We start from the raw sequence: 14572 nt of genomic DNA, 5'->3' as shown, positions 1-14572 counted from the left end.
CACTTCTCAATGCCTCAGATCTGAAACGCAGAGATTTTATAAAAGATGCACACAAAAGACACATACTACAGAAAGAATTACTAAAGAAAGTGGTGAAGATTATTCCTGAGCTATACATCGGTCTGCTTCTGAATATAAAAGTAAAAAGAATTGCTTAAGTCACAGTACAAATTCATGCAACTACTGCTAGCCCTGTCTTCAGCTGAGACCCAGACACCTTGCAGAACATTTCACCTTGACCAGAAAGGCTGAGGCTCCCTATCTGCGGTCGATTGCTGCTCCTTCAAGGTGATATGCAGTGTGGTGGAATAGCTCTGCTATGGAAAATAAATAAATGAAGAATATAGAAGTGTTTTGGTTTTATTTTTTTTTCTAAGTCCAAGCAAGCAGTAATACAATTTTGCAAAATCATAGTATAAAACAGAATTCTTTAAAACGCAAATGTTTGATGTAATGAAAAATAAGTATCCACATTTTAGTAAAGACATGCTGAGGTTTGGAAAGTTGCTTCCACTGTAGCTCTCTTATTAGATTTGGGCTTTGGGAATTTAGTTTTTATTTTTCTATTGAATAAGTTTAGCAATAAATTATCTACACCACACACCCCCTCCAATAAAAATGTTAAGCCAAAGACTGGGTTTTTTTTCAATATTCAAATAATAGCTTGAACATAATGACTTTCACTGCCTAACTTGAGGTACATGGCTTTGGAAAGACTGTGGCCAAACTGATGCAGCTGATAAAGCAGCAACCACAAGGTGGATTTGGAAGGTGAATAAAACATAATCAAGACTAAACCCTGTCATTTGTCCAGTTGGTGATTCAGATTATTTTTAATGTAATTTTACGGTTAACTTGCTTTCAGTTGAGCATTTTTTGTTTGTTTTTTTTTTTTTTTTTTCTTTCTCCAGATGTTATGATATTTTGATATACCTTCACCTCTGTTACTGAATTAATTCTTCTCTGGCAAGCGCATAATGTCTATTTTTAGCTCCGTGAGCTACTAATCCAGTTTCTCTGACAACTGCAATTCATTGGAAAAAACAACTAGTGTTACGTTGTCTCAGAGCTATGAGCCCATTTGAGAAATTAGCTTCTTAGCTGACCTTTAAAGCAAGTGAAAATAATGCGCCTGCAATTCTGCAGGGTTTGGCTTTCATTATCACAGCAGTGTGCATGAGACGGGATGCCCCTGCTGCACAACCTTGCCTCTCTGTTTTGTTTTCCTGGTAATTATAGAAACTGTTTACTGTACATGGAAAATCTGCAAGTTTTCTCAGCTCTTGCAGACAATACTATTTCTAATTCCTTCTCTCTGGAGAGAGTGACAGTTCACAGTGTGGAGGACTGCATACTATTGCTTCTTCCCAAAAAGAACTTTCCCACGACCTCCCTAACCAGGACTGTGGTGGAAATCACCACAGATGTCTAAGGATCAGAATGGCAATTGCAAGCAGAAGTGTGGGAGCAGTATAGCAGAGAGGCAGCCCTGGCTATTCCCACTTGCTTCTGGTTCACAGCCTGACCCAAGATCTTTTCAGAGAATCTTGTGCCTAATAACACAAGTACAATATAAGACAGGTCAGACAGAAGCTTTAGTAGCTATGATTGTAGTGAGAGAACATTCAGCCAGCATGTCCCTCTCTGCTCCCCTGTTCTTTCTCAAGCAATTGCAGAGACCATCAAGTGACTGAAGAGACCAACCTACATACTGTTTCAGAAAAGAAAAAAGAGGTGAGGAAAAACGACCATTTCAATGTTAACAAAACCAAGTATCCACCCCTGGGAGGGATGGACTCCTTAAGTAGGAATGTTCCAACTGCCACTATTCTAAGAAGGAATCAAGCAGTAAATAATGTGGTGATATGGAGAGATGGCTCTTGGTGGAGCCTACAAGAGTGACACACCAGTATTTTCTTAGCCCAGATGTGGGGAGTTGGAAACAATCACAGACTATTAGTTTTTAGTTGAAAGGTATGTTCTTTTAGTTAGGATAAACCTCTTAGCCAGATCTCTCAAATCTTAAATATTAATAATTTTACCACCATGACCCTTTGAGTCTTTGGCTGCAGCCTGGCCCCTGTCCCTGATACGTTTCTCTCCATGCATATTTGCTGTTTTATCCTATTACATCCTCACATTCTTATAGCAGTGGAATTCATCTCACCTACAGTATGGCAGCTAATCTGAACTAGTCCTCCACCTTCACACTGTGGTCACTGGGGAGAGAGGCAGTGATTTATCTCATCCTAAACACTTTAACCAGGAACTGTCTATCATTCTTTGAGATGCCAGGATGTCTGCACTGACTGTAGAGGAAACTGACTTGACTAGCTCAGACCAGACATAATTTTTAAATACCTTAATTTAGATTAGCTGAACTTCCCTCAACCTTACAGCAATTGCCAGACTCCTTGGTGCTCTAGAGCATAATGGGTCCCAGTGTAACTTGGGCAGAGTGAGATGTAAGAATAATAAGCAATACTGCAGCATCAAAGACATTAATGGCTGAACTTAGTGAACTGCTGATTTTCTAGTGAGGCAATATAAATGCTGTGTATTGGGATGGGAATTTTGTCTAGACTGGGCTTTATTTAGAGTTCAGTAACAGGCAAAATGCTGACCCATGTTAGGAAGCACATTTAAAACCGTGCGTTGGGGTGTAGTCTACCTCTTAAACCAAGTGAGTTAAATCTAGGCCTTACCTAAAAAGATCTGCTTGGGATTTTTGCAGAAGGTGCTTGGTGAAATACTGCTCTCTCTGAAATTACCTATAAACAGCTGTTGGTTGAATGTGATTCTGAAAACTCCATGTATAGGACTGTTTCAGAAGGAATGGTGTGAGCTGTAGATCGTGTCATAGACTTTGTATCTTTTTGTTATGATACAGTAGTCTTCCAAGCTTTCTTTCAGTTTAGATATTTCTAAACAATATTTACTTATAAAGGAGAAGAGCTTCCACTTTCTTGACGTGCTAACATTTAAGTACCATATCCCTACATACTTTTTAAAAGGCATTCTTACTATCACCTCCAAATTTCTACCAGCTGGCAAAGTACTTCAGTTTTAACATTTCACCTCGAGGTCTGCATTCAGTAATGAAACTCATAGGAGAATTCTGAGTCCTACCCCCAGAAAAGTCAAATGGTACAGGGACAGTCTTCTTTGCATTTTGCATTTAGAATTTTTAGACTTTTCCTCTACAATTTTCCTCTGCAACTAGGGATTCAACTCTCATTTAAAATACAAAGCAACTTTCCCCCTTCTAAAATAATGCACTTCTTATGCAATTCCACTAAAATTCCAAGGATTATGAGCTCTAAAACTCATCCTAATGCCTTGAGAGTTCATGACATTATGCACAGCACTTTCTTGCATTTTGCACCATACCCAGAATACTCTCTGGGTCATCTGACTTCCAAATACAAGAAAGCTGAGAATCAGCAACACATCTATGCACAGCAGCTCTCTCCTACACACATACTTCACTTTCTTCAGCTGCTTTCTCTCCATTGGCTTCTTACCTACATACTTTGCAGGACCTGTGAGAAGTTTCTGGAGAGGAATGCTTACACACTTAAACACCAGCATGCATGTGGCACTTTAGACTTAGAGAATTAATGGGAAAGTAAATCTTAGACTCAGCTTGACACTCCCTCAGTAGATGAGCTAAATTGGAGTTGGCTGAGCAGTGCTTTCTCCCTTAGGATCCCTCAGAACATTATAAAGGTGGGTAACAAGCCTTATCCCCACTGAAGACCAGAGCATTCATATGCTCACAGCAACACATCTGGGAGCATCACCTTGAAAAAAGGTGTAAAAAACCCTGCATAGATTAGAAACAATTCCACATTTCATCATCCAGCACAGGTTAACACTAGGAAAATGCACCTTTGCTGCTGGCTGGATATTTAGAATTTGCTTTCACACATCAGTATGAACATTTCAAAGGAGCATAAATTATATGAATTTATAACCTACATTTGCAAAGCTTATTTAGGCATTCAGAACCTCAGGATCATTCAGCAACATTAGGTTCAACCTTCAGAAAGAGGTTATGTTTAAACAGAGAAAATGGAATTAAGAAGTATGCCCCTTATGTGACTTTGAAAATTTTGCCTCTTTCTTCTTAGCAAATGCAGATAACTTGAGCCAAGCAGCTGTGCTTTAAGTGTACAGTTTCAGAATGATTTTTATGAATCAGAAATGCCATAGAAACTTTAAAAATAAAAATACATGTCCATAGCTCTTTTCTCTTTTCCATATGATGTGTTCTTTCTATTAAAAACCTCTCTTTGAGTTGTTATTTATTCCTAACCATGTTCTTCTGCAATAAGCTCAGAAACTCTGATATTGATTTAACAGTATGTTCCAGACTCTTTGGGGAAGTAAAAAATAATACCTTAGAGATATACTGGTAATAAACAAATGCCAAAATGGATTAAACAGTATCCCTCCTCTCTGAGTATTAATCAGTTTTAGCATCTATTTACAGTTGTGTATAAAGCAGAAGTTATCCATTATATATCTGCCTGCTTTATTGTCATATTTATCATTACTGGGTATATCTTACATATATGGAAACCTGTCCTACTCAGTGGGCAGTCTTTAAAATACTCTCTTTACAACTAAAACTCTTTTCTAATCCTGGTTTATAGTTCTGATCTTGCTCTTCCTTACTTAAACAAGTAGCAATATGTATTTTTAGAAAAATATCAAAAAGGCAACACCTCACAAAATCATTGATTCCACCACATACCCTTCTTCCCTGGGGAAGAGGATAGAAGGAAAAACAATACATGACAGGGTGTTATTCTGTCATTTAATGTTCTGCTAAAAGGCAGTTTATTAACACAATAGGTGTTGTACAAGAATCTACACAGACTAGATTAGCATGGCTTTACTTATTGCTTCAAGAGTAGTCATTAGACAGTATTGCTAGGGAATAATTGTCTAGAAAGCAAGTAGCTCAATGTGAGACCTTCTGCTAATGGAAAGTTAATTCTGGCCCTACAAATTCACAAAAGTGCAAAAAAATATATGTTAATGATAACCTGGCAACCATCTCTCTGCCCTCTAAAATTTATATATTTTATTACCATCTTTACTACAGCATAATTAAAAAGGTTTATGTAGGCATTCTGGCATATGGTTCAGGTGCAGATGGCACAGAGGTTTTGCATAATTGGGCTAGGAACTCAAAACTCAAATGCTTTTCTAAATCACAGTCCTAATAGCATCCAGGACTTGTGATTGGCAGTGCTGACATCATATCTAAAGGGTTCAGACACCAGAAGGAAGAGATTTCCAGAACTGCAGTAGCCCCTGTTCTTGACAGTCGCCATGGCTACCGTATCAAACCTCTATTTATCCTGGAAATCCTAATCTATCCCTCTGCCACTTAGTTCAATTCAATTTATTTTGGCCAATGCAAAACTCTGAAAAGCAGCACAGACTAAAAGATTTGAGACACAGCACTTGGGCTGGAAAGAGCTTAATTCAGTGGGATCAATCTCACTTACCTTGGCCATCTTAAAAAACAGATGTCTCGTCTAAGTTTGCCCTCTGGGTCACTGAGAAAGTTAAACACACTCAGGGATTTAGTCAACCTTATGCTGTGTCTAGAGCAGAGGGGACAAGTGCCTGAAGCGCTTACCTGTCCCCCAGTCTTCAGAGGAAACTTGGTTCTTGGAATGCTAAAGATGAAGTGGGCCGGAAAGCTGAAGGCAGAAATGAGCGCTGCTGCAGCCGAGGCAGCCAGTGTGTCCCTCTTGATGCCCTTTCACTCTGCTGCCTCCCTGCTAGCCATAAAGCAGGGAAGGTGCTTGTTTCTCTGAAATCCTGAGTCTTCGCTTTTTGTCCAAAATAAAACATGTTCAGCCTCATTCTGCCTTTGGTAACTAAGATCCCAGGAGCAAACAGCCGGTTTAGCATCTGCCTCCACTGATCCTTTTGTTAAGGCTGCCAGCAAAGCATCAGTTTCTGAATTGGCCTCTCTAATGTGAACCCCAGCCTGCAGGGAAGCAGACTGAGAAACCTCATGCTGTTTCTTCAGAGGCCATTTTGTTGCTATAGTGACACACAGTGATACTAACCTGGACCACAGATAACTGGAGGTCAACCTTTCTAAGCCACAGGAACAAGTAAGCATCTGCGGAGGTGAATGATCTGTCACCTATGACTGAATTGTTATATTCCCCAGTTTCACTGCTTTGCTTGCTTTCATGAATGATTAATAGCCAAGCCACAAAAGATCAATCACGTATATGAGGCTAAACAGTTTACAGATTTTTGTTGTAAGGCTGCTCATGCTTTGCAAATTAATAACATTGTTAAGGACTAACTCCTAGCTGCATGGATAAATTTAGTGCTTGGGAAAGTTAAAAACGTACCACGGACTGTTAATATACTAACTTCACCCAAATCCACCAGTGACACCTTGCACTATGGTCTTCTCCCTAAAGATGTGAGTGCCTGCTGTGTCACTGTAGCAATTTTGTCTTTGCTGCAAAGACAAGTAAGATCAGCCCTTTAATCCTAGTTATTATTTAGACATAAGCAGCTATCTCAACAACAGATGCTAATAAGAAAAATATGAGGAATTGCTCACTATCTGTGTCATATACAGGGTCCTAAAGGAAGAGCAGAAATCTGACCAAGAGCAGGAAATGGCATGCAAGGTGATGGAATTATGAACAGTAGCATGAGCTGATCAACTCCTACCTGCCAAGTCTCCTGCACACTCAGCATCTTCAGTTCATCCACAGCCTCTGCTGTCACTGGCACCCTCAATCACAGTGAAGTGCTATGAATAATGGCTTACCTTGAAGGAAGAGAACCAACTGTCTCTGAGTTTGACAAGCTTTTTATGCTTCTTGTTTTGTTGCTAATATAAAAGCATGTTGTTATTTCCAACATGAAACATGTATAATTTTGCAAAAGATCACCAGAACAAAAAAATGAAGTCAGAAGCTCTGAGACTGCACTAGGATAGGAAATTAGCTCTCCTCAGTGAGCTCTGAGCACTCAGCAGAGGTGAGGCAGTGGCCTGCAACTGAAAGAGGAAAGCCCAGAAAATGCCATAAGTTTGCCATGCTGTGGTTGGACTACAGACTTCTTGGCAGGACAGTTTGCAGGAAGCATGGCAGTGTGACAGGCTCTGGCAGCTGTAGAATCTGAAAGCTGTCCAGCAGTTAAACTTGCCCCAACAACTGATGCAGGTTTCATACTCATTTGCAGCTCGGGACAGGTGGTATTTTTTTCTTCATTTTTAAATCATCTGGGAGAAGGATCTATTCAGATGAAGTAATATAATGTGAAATCAGTTAGCAGAGTTTAAGCCTCAGTACAGTGCTATGATACTTTCAAATGCATGCAATGTGTCATGGCTCTGCACTTCTTGTTTTATATGGAAAAAAAATGAAAGAGGGATGTTAATGGAAAACAGAAAGAAAGTGGTTACACCTCCTATACCTGGGCTTGGTAGGGAACACTGTAAACACAGGAGGACATAGCGTCAAATGGCATATGCACACATGTGAACCGCAATAGGACCTGCTAATGACTCAACTGTAAGGGTTTCTTCAGAATAGGCAATTCCCACAGAAGATTTCCAAGAAAACCAAAAGCTTTGGTTTTCTGTTTGCAGAGGCATGTTTCCAGGCTCCAGAATGCCTTTGGAAACAGACTCAGATCTGAAACTAGATGTGGGAATAAGCAGTGAAGCCAAAACCACAACCACAGTTAATGACTATTGGCTCTTTGGACTTAAAAAAGAAATATTCTGTGGGATCTGCATGAAAACCACACTTTGAGAGTCCTGGCTGAGCAGCAATTCTCCCATGCAGTGGCTTTTGTCCTTGAACGGTAGACATTACCAGAGAGATGTAGAACCAAATTTATCCACCACTCTACCACCTCCATCGCTACTTCCTAAGAAGGAAGCTCCTGACCTCTATGCACTGCATCACAGAAGAGATTCTGTGATGGGAGCTTCAAGCAGATGGAAGAATCTGACACAAGATCTGTAACAAGTCCTCCAGGGGAATGACCGTTGCCTCTGTTTACTTAGGCCTCATGACTTTTGTACAAGAAGTTGGCCACTGGGTCTGCCTCTGTGATCAGTCCATGGCCTCTGGTCCCTCTGAGCCTGAAGCAGAGCTCTAAGCTGCACAGAACAAGTTTACTGCAAAGAGACCGATGACCCCAGCTAGGCTCCTCACATCAACCTTCCTTTGCCCTGTACAGACAATATGCAGCAGGTATCCTCCCTCTATCTTCAGAGAAATTTGTTTGGTACAGAAACTCAAGACAGCGATGTTGCTACTTTGAGCCACATGAAGAAACACAGGTGTGTAAATTCTTGATCAGAGAAAAAAAAGATAATCTGTTTTATAGGAAGGAAAATATTAGAGGAAAATTCCAGCTATTGTATGTGATTTCTGCATCCATTTCAGCACCTCTAACCTCTCCACCTCATTGCCCAAGGTATAAAAACTCCAAGAACCCTTTTATTCATTAAGACAATGCCAGGCAAATGAGAAAGGCTCCCTATCACTAAAAGGAAAATTTGTTGAAGAAATGTTGAGTCTGACTACCATCTAATTGACTTCACAGCATCAACCTTGACAAAAAAATTCAATTCACTTCACAGGGGTGTCCAAAAAAGATAAACTTGCAACCTAATATTAAAGGCAACAGATGCAACTACTAAGTTGAAGAGTGCTGAGAATATATTTTACACTTTTCTCACACTGAGATAGAAAAATGTCCCTAAAAAGCCCACACTTTTCTATTAACTTCCCTTGGCATAACACAGAAACAAATACCAAAGCACTTAGCATCCACACATTACCTTTACACAAGCTTATAAAAAGTAGAGACTGTATACTCTTATACAGTAAATCTACTCTAATTTGGGGAGCTAGATGATTTATTTGCAAACACTATCATTGTCTCCATGGTGATGCTGACACCAATTTGCAGTTTTTGCACTGATCTCTGTGATTATAAAATTCCTTATAGAACAAACAGGCACTTGAGAGGATGAGGATGGTGCTACAAAATTTTTTACATTGCTTCTCCAATTTGCTAGTGAATTAGCATTTATTCATCATGAAAATGTTTCCATAGTTCTACCAAGATCAGCCACAGAATTAACCTAGACATTTCCTATTGGCAACTGTGAGAGACAGGTTATTGAACTACAAGCCTTTGGTCTGAACCTCTATGTTTGCTCTCTTCACAGAGGACTAGGGGTGGTAAGAAGAGAAAAAGTCTGGCCCGAGAGATTGGTACTCTGACATCAGCACCTAGTGAACAATGAGGATGTGCCAGTGAAGTCAGAATGAAATCTCAATCTATTGATAGCTATTTGAAAAAAAAATTCACTCTAGGGAACTAGGTAATGACATCAAGACCACAGCTTTATTAACTAGGAAGTGGTGTTCCTCTTCCAGTAGTGAACCATGAACTTTGATCCATTTTTGATTCTTTAATCTTTCACTGGTGTTCCCAGGGAAAAAAATGCATGCTACATCCCATGTGTGTGCAAACTAATGGCTATAGGCTAAAACTTGTCACCCTATGAATAAAATTTTCAGATCTGTAGTTTGGATGGAAATTCTGTAACCTCAAGCTCAAACAGTTTTTGTTAAGTCATTTTTCAGATAGGCAGTAGAGCTGCAGATGCTCTTCAATAAGGTAGATAAAAAGATTAACTCCTCCAATCCCAAGGATGCTCTAATATCAATGGAAGAAATCTTTAACATCAGTGTTCCTCTAGAAAGCGAGGGAATTTCCATTTAAGTACATTTCTGGGCTAATTCCCATGCATCTACCCTCTTCAGGCAAGGAAAAAACCACACCTGCATAATAAGTTCAGATGTCCTCTACATGCTGAAGTCTGTATAGGTTCAAGATAGTCCTTTCTCATCCAGAAAGGCTTCAGGGAAAGGAAACCTGAAGCATATTCAGCATAGGTTAGTGGTGCCACACTGATTTGTTCCCACTCTAACATGGGCTACTGGTCAAAGGGGAGAAATAGAGCACTGTCATTCCCTCCACAGAAAGGTCTAACTGCATAATTTGGACATGTGGTGAAAGTTATTTACTTTTTTTCAAAAGGTGCCTCAAGTTATGACTACCAAATCCGTAAGTAAACTAATTTCTGGTCTGGATTATAGAAATGCAGAGCTTCTCATGCCTCCTAGTGCTGTTGAGTCTTATCTTTGATTTCAGTGAGCTTTGATCAGGCCCACATAAAGCTAAGCTGCTTCAGAATCACTGCACAAGTGTTAACTAACAATCTGCAAGAGCAGAATAACACTGGCCCACTTCAGGACAGCCCTAAAGGAAGTACACCTGCAGAGGGAAACTGACTGCCATTATTTTTGAAAAGGAAAACCTGAGAAACAAACAATGCCTGAAAATGTGCCTATTAGGGGACAGATCCACATCTTGTTCTAACTGGATTTATTGAAGACAATAAAGCTATATTCATTTTCAACAGCAAAGAATGGTCCTTTTTTTAAAAAAACTGACATGGACTCATCTAAATCTTGAACTTTCAGTTGCATTAAACCTGGGAAAGCACTGCCTTCCCCTTTTCAGTGTTTTTTTCTTTTTTTTCTATCTACATTAGATAAAGCAGGGGACCTTTCAGCCAATCCAGCAACAGAGGAAATTTCCAGATGAGCATCATTAATAACAGACAAGATTTTCAATAATCTAACTGGAGTAGGAGCACAAGTCCTATTAAAAAAATATGGAAAACCAGTATCCAGAGAGTTTCCAGTGTCTGTTGGAATTGCTTAGATGTAAGTTTTCAAAAGATCGTATTTGTTAAAAAAGTGCAGGACTTCTACCAAAAATCACTTTGGCTGATAATTTAGCCCCAGTGAACAGAATTTTTCTGTTTGTCAACACGTTGATCTTCTACACTTTGTTTGCATTGTCCTGGAAGGACTGGACATACAGCACTGTAGGACAAATACTGAACATTATTTTATATAAGCAAGACAATGCTCGTCTAAAGCTTTAGCATAAACATCAGGTAAAGAGATTTACCAAAGTGGTTTTTACTGTAAAACATCAATATTTTTGTTGCCAAAAAGTCAAAAAATGACTTCTTCCCACTTGTATAACAATAAGGTTTGATACGTAGAATGTACGAAATATACACTAGCTTCTTCTGAAAAGCTGTCTAAGATCACTCAGCTTATAGTATGTGGAATGTAATTATCCAGAAAGTGAAATATGTATAAAAATAGGTAAAATTCCTACAATATTTGTATTGAATTATAGTTCCTCCTGCCAGGAAGGTTACAACAGGTCTACAGTATATGTATGAAATGTTTGTTCATAAAGTTAAAAAACATCATTACCTTACTGAAGAACACATTAGATGTAGGAATGCATAATCAGAACTGACTCTCAATTCTGCTTAGCTGGTGCAAATCTACAGAGAACCATCATCCTTTCTGCACAAAACAAAACCAACCTCTAATTTGAGAGTTGGGGGTATTTTTTGTTTTGTTTGTTGTTGTTCGTCATAGAGGGGCCAGACTGAAGTTTATGAAAGAAATTCCTCTGGAAGTGGAAGTATGTTGTTTAATTTTTTTTCCCTATCTCTACTTTGTTTACTGACAGCAGTTACCCATCTTTTAAAATTATTATTGCCTGACATTACATGGAGCTTTTACTGCTTGTTCAGAACAAGGCAGTGAAATAGAAAGAACCTCCAACTCCCCTGTCATGACCCAGTTCTGGGCTTGTGCTTTTTTGATGAGTCTTTGATCTGCAGCAGGCCTCATAGGCTAGTCTCCCGGAGGAACATGGTGCCAATGTTGTAAGAAACCTTTCTCACTCTGGCAGATGTGATGGAGGGTTTTGGCGGCTTCTGACCACTTCTGACCTCGAGGAAGTAACAGATCCCAGGAATTTCCTTTGGAAAGTTTTCTGGAAGCTCTTCACGGGAACGAGGGATAAAAATAAAATTTTCTTCGTTTTTCAAAAGCCTAGAAAAAAACACAAAGCAGGGGGATATAAAAACCTTTAAAACACAGTCCAGAAGCATCTTTTTGGAAGAGATTGATCCTATGTGATCCCAAATAAAAAAATGAGTTAAAAGTATTATGTAACATCTAAAAAAAATCCTAAGCCAGGATCCTTAGCAGATGTATATTAACTTAGCATCATCAGCTTCAGGTAGCTCTGTTGACTGAGATCAGCTGAGGAGACAGCTCAAATAAACACATTCTCTGAAAATCAGTGTCAGCATTCAGAAAGTCATGTATGAGAAAGGGAACCACATTCATAATGATCATTATCCATTACATATCATTTGGCTCACTTAAAATATTCCAGTCTGGTCAGTTGTGCAGAAATGAATATTTCAGAGTGATGACTACCACCAGATGTCTGGCTGGAAAGTAGATATGAAGGTTACAGTGCTTGGGAGCTCTCACAGGTGGATCAATTTGTGCCCTTCTCATGCTCACTACTATAGTATTTAATAAATTACATTCAAATACAGCAAATCCATCTTCAACAAAAACCAGAATCAGATCTGACACTATTCATCAAAAGTACCCATGGGTTTAATGTGGGCCAGCTGGCTGGGGTCAAAATGGGATACAGGTGCACAGGAGCCATGAAGCCAACCTCCAAGCAGGCCCATGCAAGTGGTACAACATCGAAGACCTGACTATACTGCCTTTTGCCATTTGTTGTCTTCCTCCATAGTGGAGAAATCTCTGTCTGGCTACATCTGAAAGTTTAGGGCCTCTTTATCAAGTATCTTCCCTGAAACTAGTTGGACTTGTAAAATAAAGAAAATAACTCTACACATTTTCTTTTTGTTTCCAGTAAATTAAGTTGGGGGTACTCAGTCCCTTGCAGCATTGAAAAGAGCAGTTTTGAGGTAACGGTAAATTCTGAGCGCAGTCTTCATTTTTTTCCGCTCCCAAGATACTAATTCTTTCTCTCAATCAGTCTTATATGAAGATCTAAAACATCAGTGGGAAAAACTTTATTGGCTTCAGTGGATTTTGTAATAGGTTGTTTATTTAATGTCTCTAAAGCTGATTTCTGGGAAGTAAATGAATGAATGAATCCTGTTGCCAGGAGAATTTTCCAGGATCCTCAGCACATGTAATGGTACTTCCTTTACGGAGTATTTTTCTTGAGTTTTGGCTGAGACAATCTGTGTGAGCACATTGAAATATAAAGACATTTTCTTCCCAGCTTCTAAATAGTCAGTTGGTTATAAACCCAATAATGTTTTTGCCTTTGAACTTCTATGGTGGTCTTTGTTTAGCATGCGGTTTGATGTCATAATCTATTTTCCAAACTGCCAATTTTATTATCAAACTCCTGTAATTTTTTCTAAGTTGGATGAGAGTTTGCAAAGGGCTCTGCAGAGAAGCCTCTCTCTTTTCATCTCTGCAATGCTCGAGGTAAATACTTTGTGTTTAAAACTACAGGCTTAATACACTGAAATAACTCTTTGCTGCTTCCCAAACTAGATTTCTGCCAGCAACAGTTGAACTCTCAGAACTTTTTGAGCTAAATCTGTAAGCTTTTACTACAGTCATTCTTCCCTAAAATGACTATTCACTATGGAGCATCTGGCCTCGCTAAAAATCAATGGTTTCCTTCTCAGAGCCTAACATTATCTAATTGTAATAACAGTTATACAAGTCTGAAACAGTAAAATACATACATACTCTTTGATTCAGTTCAGGGCTGGCACTGAGTTTAGTTGCTATTTCACCCTATTTTCCTCATAGAACAAAAGTATAAGATAATAACTAAAGGCCTTATTTTCATTTGTTTTGTCAATTGTAACTTGGCTGCAATAAAATGCTCTGAGAGTATTAAAGGTGCAAAGAGTGATGGGTGACTAACCAATTAGTCCTTTGGATATTCCTCCACTACTGTGGCTTGTGATAGACTCCACATCCCAGTATTAGGTGCACTGTTGAATCAGTCGGCGAGGAGCTCAGCGGTGGCAAGGGCGAGTCCCACGGCGCAGCGCTAGATCGGGGCAGGCAAAGTGGTTCCTCGTACCCGAGAAGCCCGGGGGTGAGCAGAGGGACCCCTCAGGAGCCGGCAGCTCTCGCGAGCGAGGCTGACGTGCAGCTGACGTGGCGTGGGGCGTTGCCAGAAGCAACGGCGGGAGATTTAAACAGCCCCTAGGGAGCACGAGCAACCAGGAGCACGGCGACCAGGACGTAGCCCGGCAGTTTGCATAGGAGGGATGCCACAGCCCACTTGTAGGTCTACAGCTCAGGCAAGTGTTTTGGCCTTGGGCGAAATGGTGGGCACTCGCCTCAGAGCTAAAATAACTGTTTGTTCAGCGAAAGCCCCCAAGATGTCAGACTCATCCACCCAGATGGGTCTGGTAAGAAAGGGCACACCAGTACAGGCAGTGGGTTGCGGCAAATGCCCAAACACCCCTCCTGACGAAAAGGTAAGTACCTGCACGAGGTGTGCACAGGTTGATGACCTGTTACATCAGGTGGCTGAACTGCAGGAAATGGTTAAGAGGCTGCGCAGTATTAGAGGAGCT

The 14572-nt window shown here is 39.9% G+C and overlaps 1 protein-coding gene across 1 annotated transcript in view; it reads right to left on the bottom strand.

Annotated features, from left to right (window-relative positions):
* Positions 1-358: 358 nt before the first annotated feature.
* The window catches only part of GUCY1A2 (guanylate cyclase 1 soluble subunit alpha 2), a 177283-nt gene continuing 163069 nt past the window's right edge, over positions 359-14572 (bottom strand). The window contains exon 8 of the mRNA XM_064441269.1: positions 359-12017. Within this exon, the coding sequence (XP_064297339.1) occupies positions 11810-12017 (208 nt within the window). The 3' untranslated portion in view covers positions 359-11809. The remainder of the gene's footprint in view (positions 12018-14572) is intronic.

Source organism: Phalacrocorax carbo, chromosome 1, assembly GCF_963921805.1.
Source record: "Phalacrocorax carbo chromosome 1, bPhaCar2.1, whole genome shotgun sequence".
In the NCBI taxonomy this organism is placed as follows: domain Eukaryota; kingdom Metazoa; phylum Chordata; class Aves; order Suliformes; family Phalacrocoracidae; genus Phalacrocorax; species Phalacrocorax carbo.
Note: the sequence above shows the minus strand (reverse complement) of the source record. Positions and strands in the feature narration are given on the sequence as shown.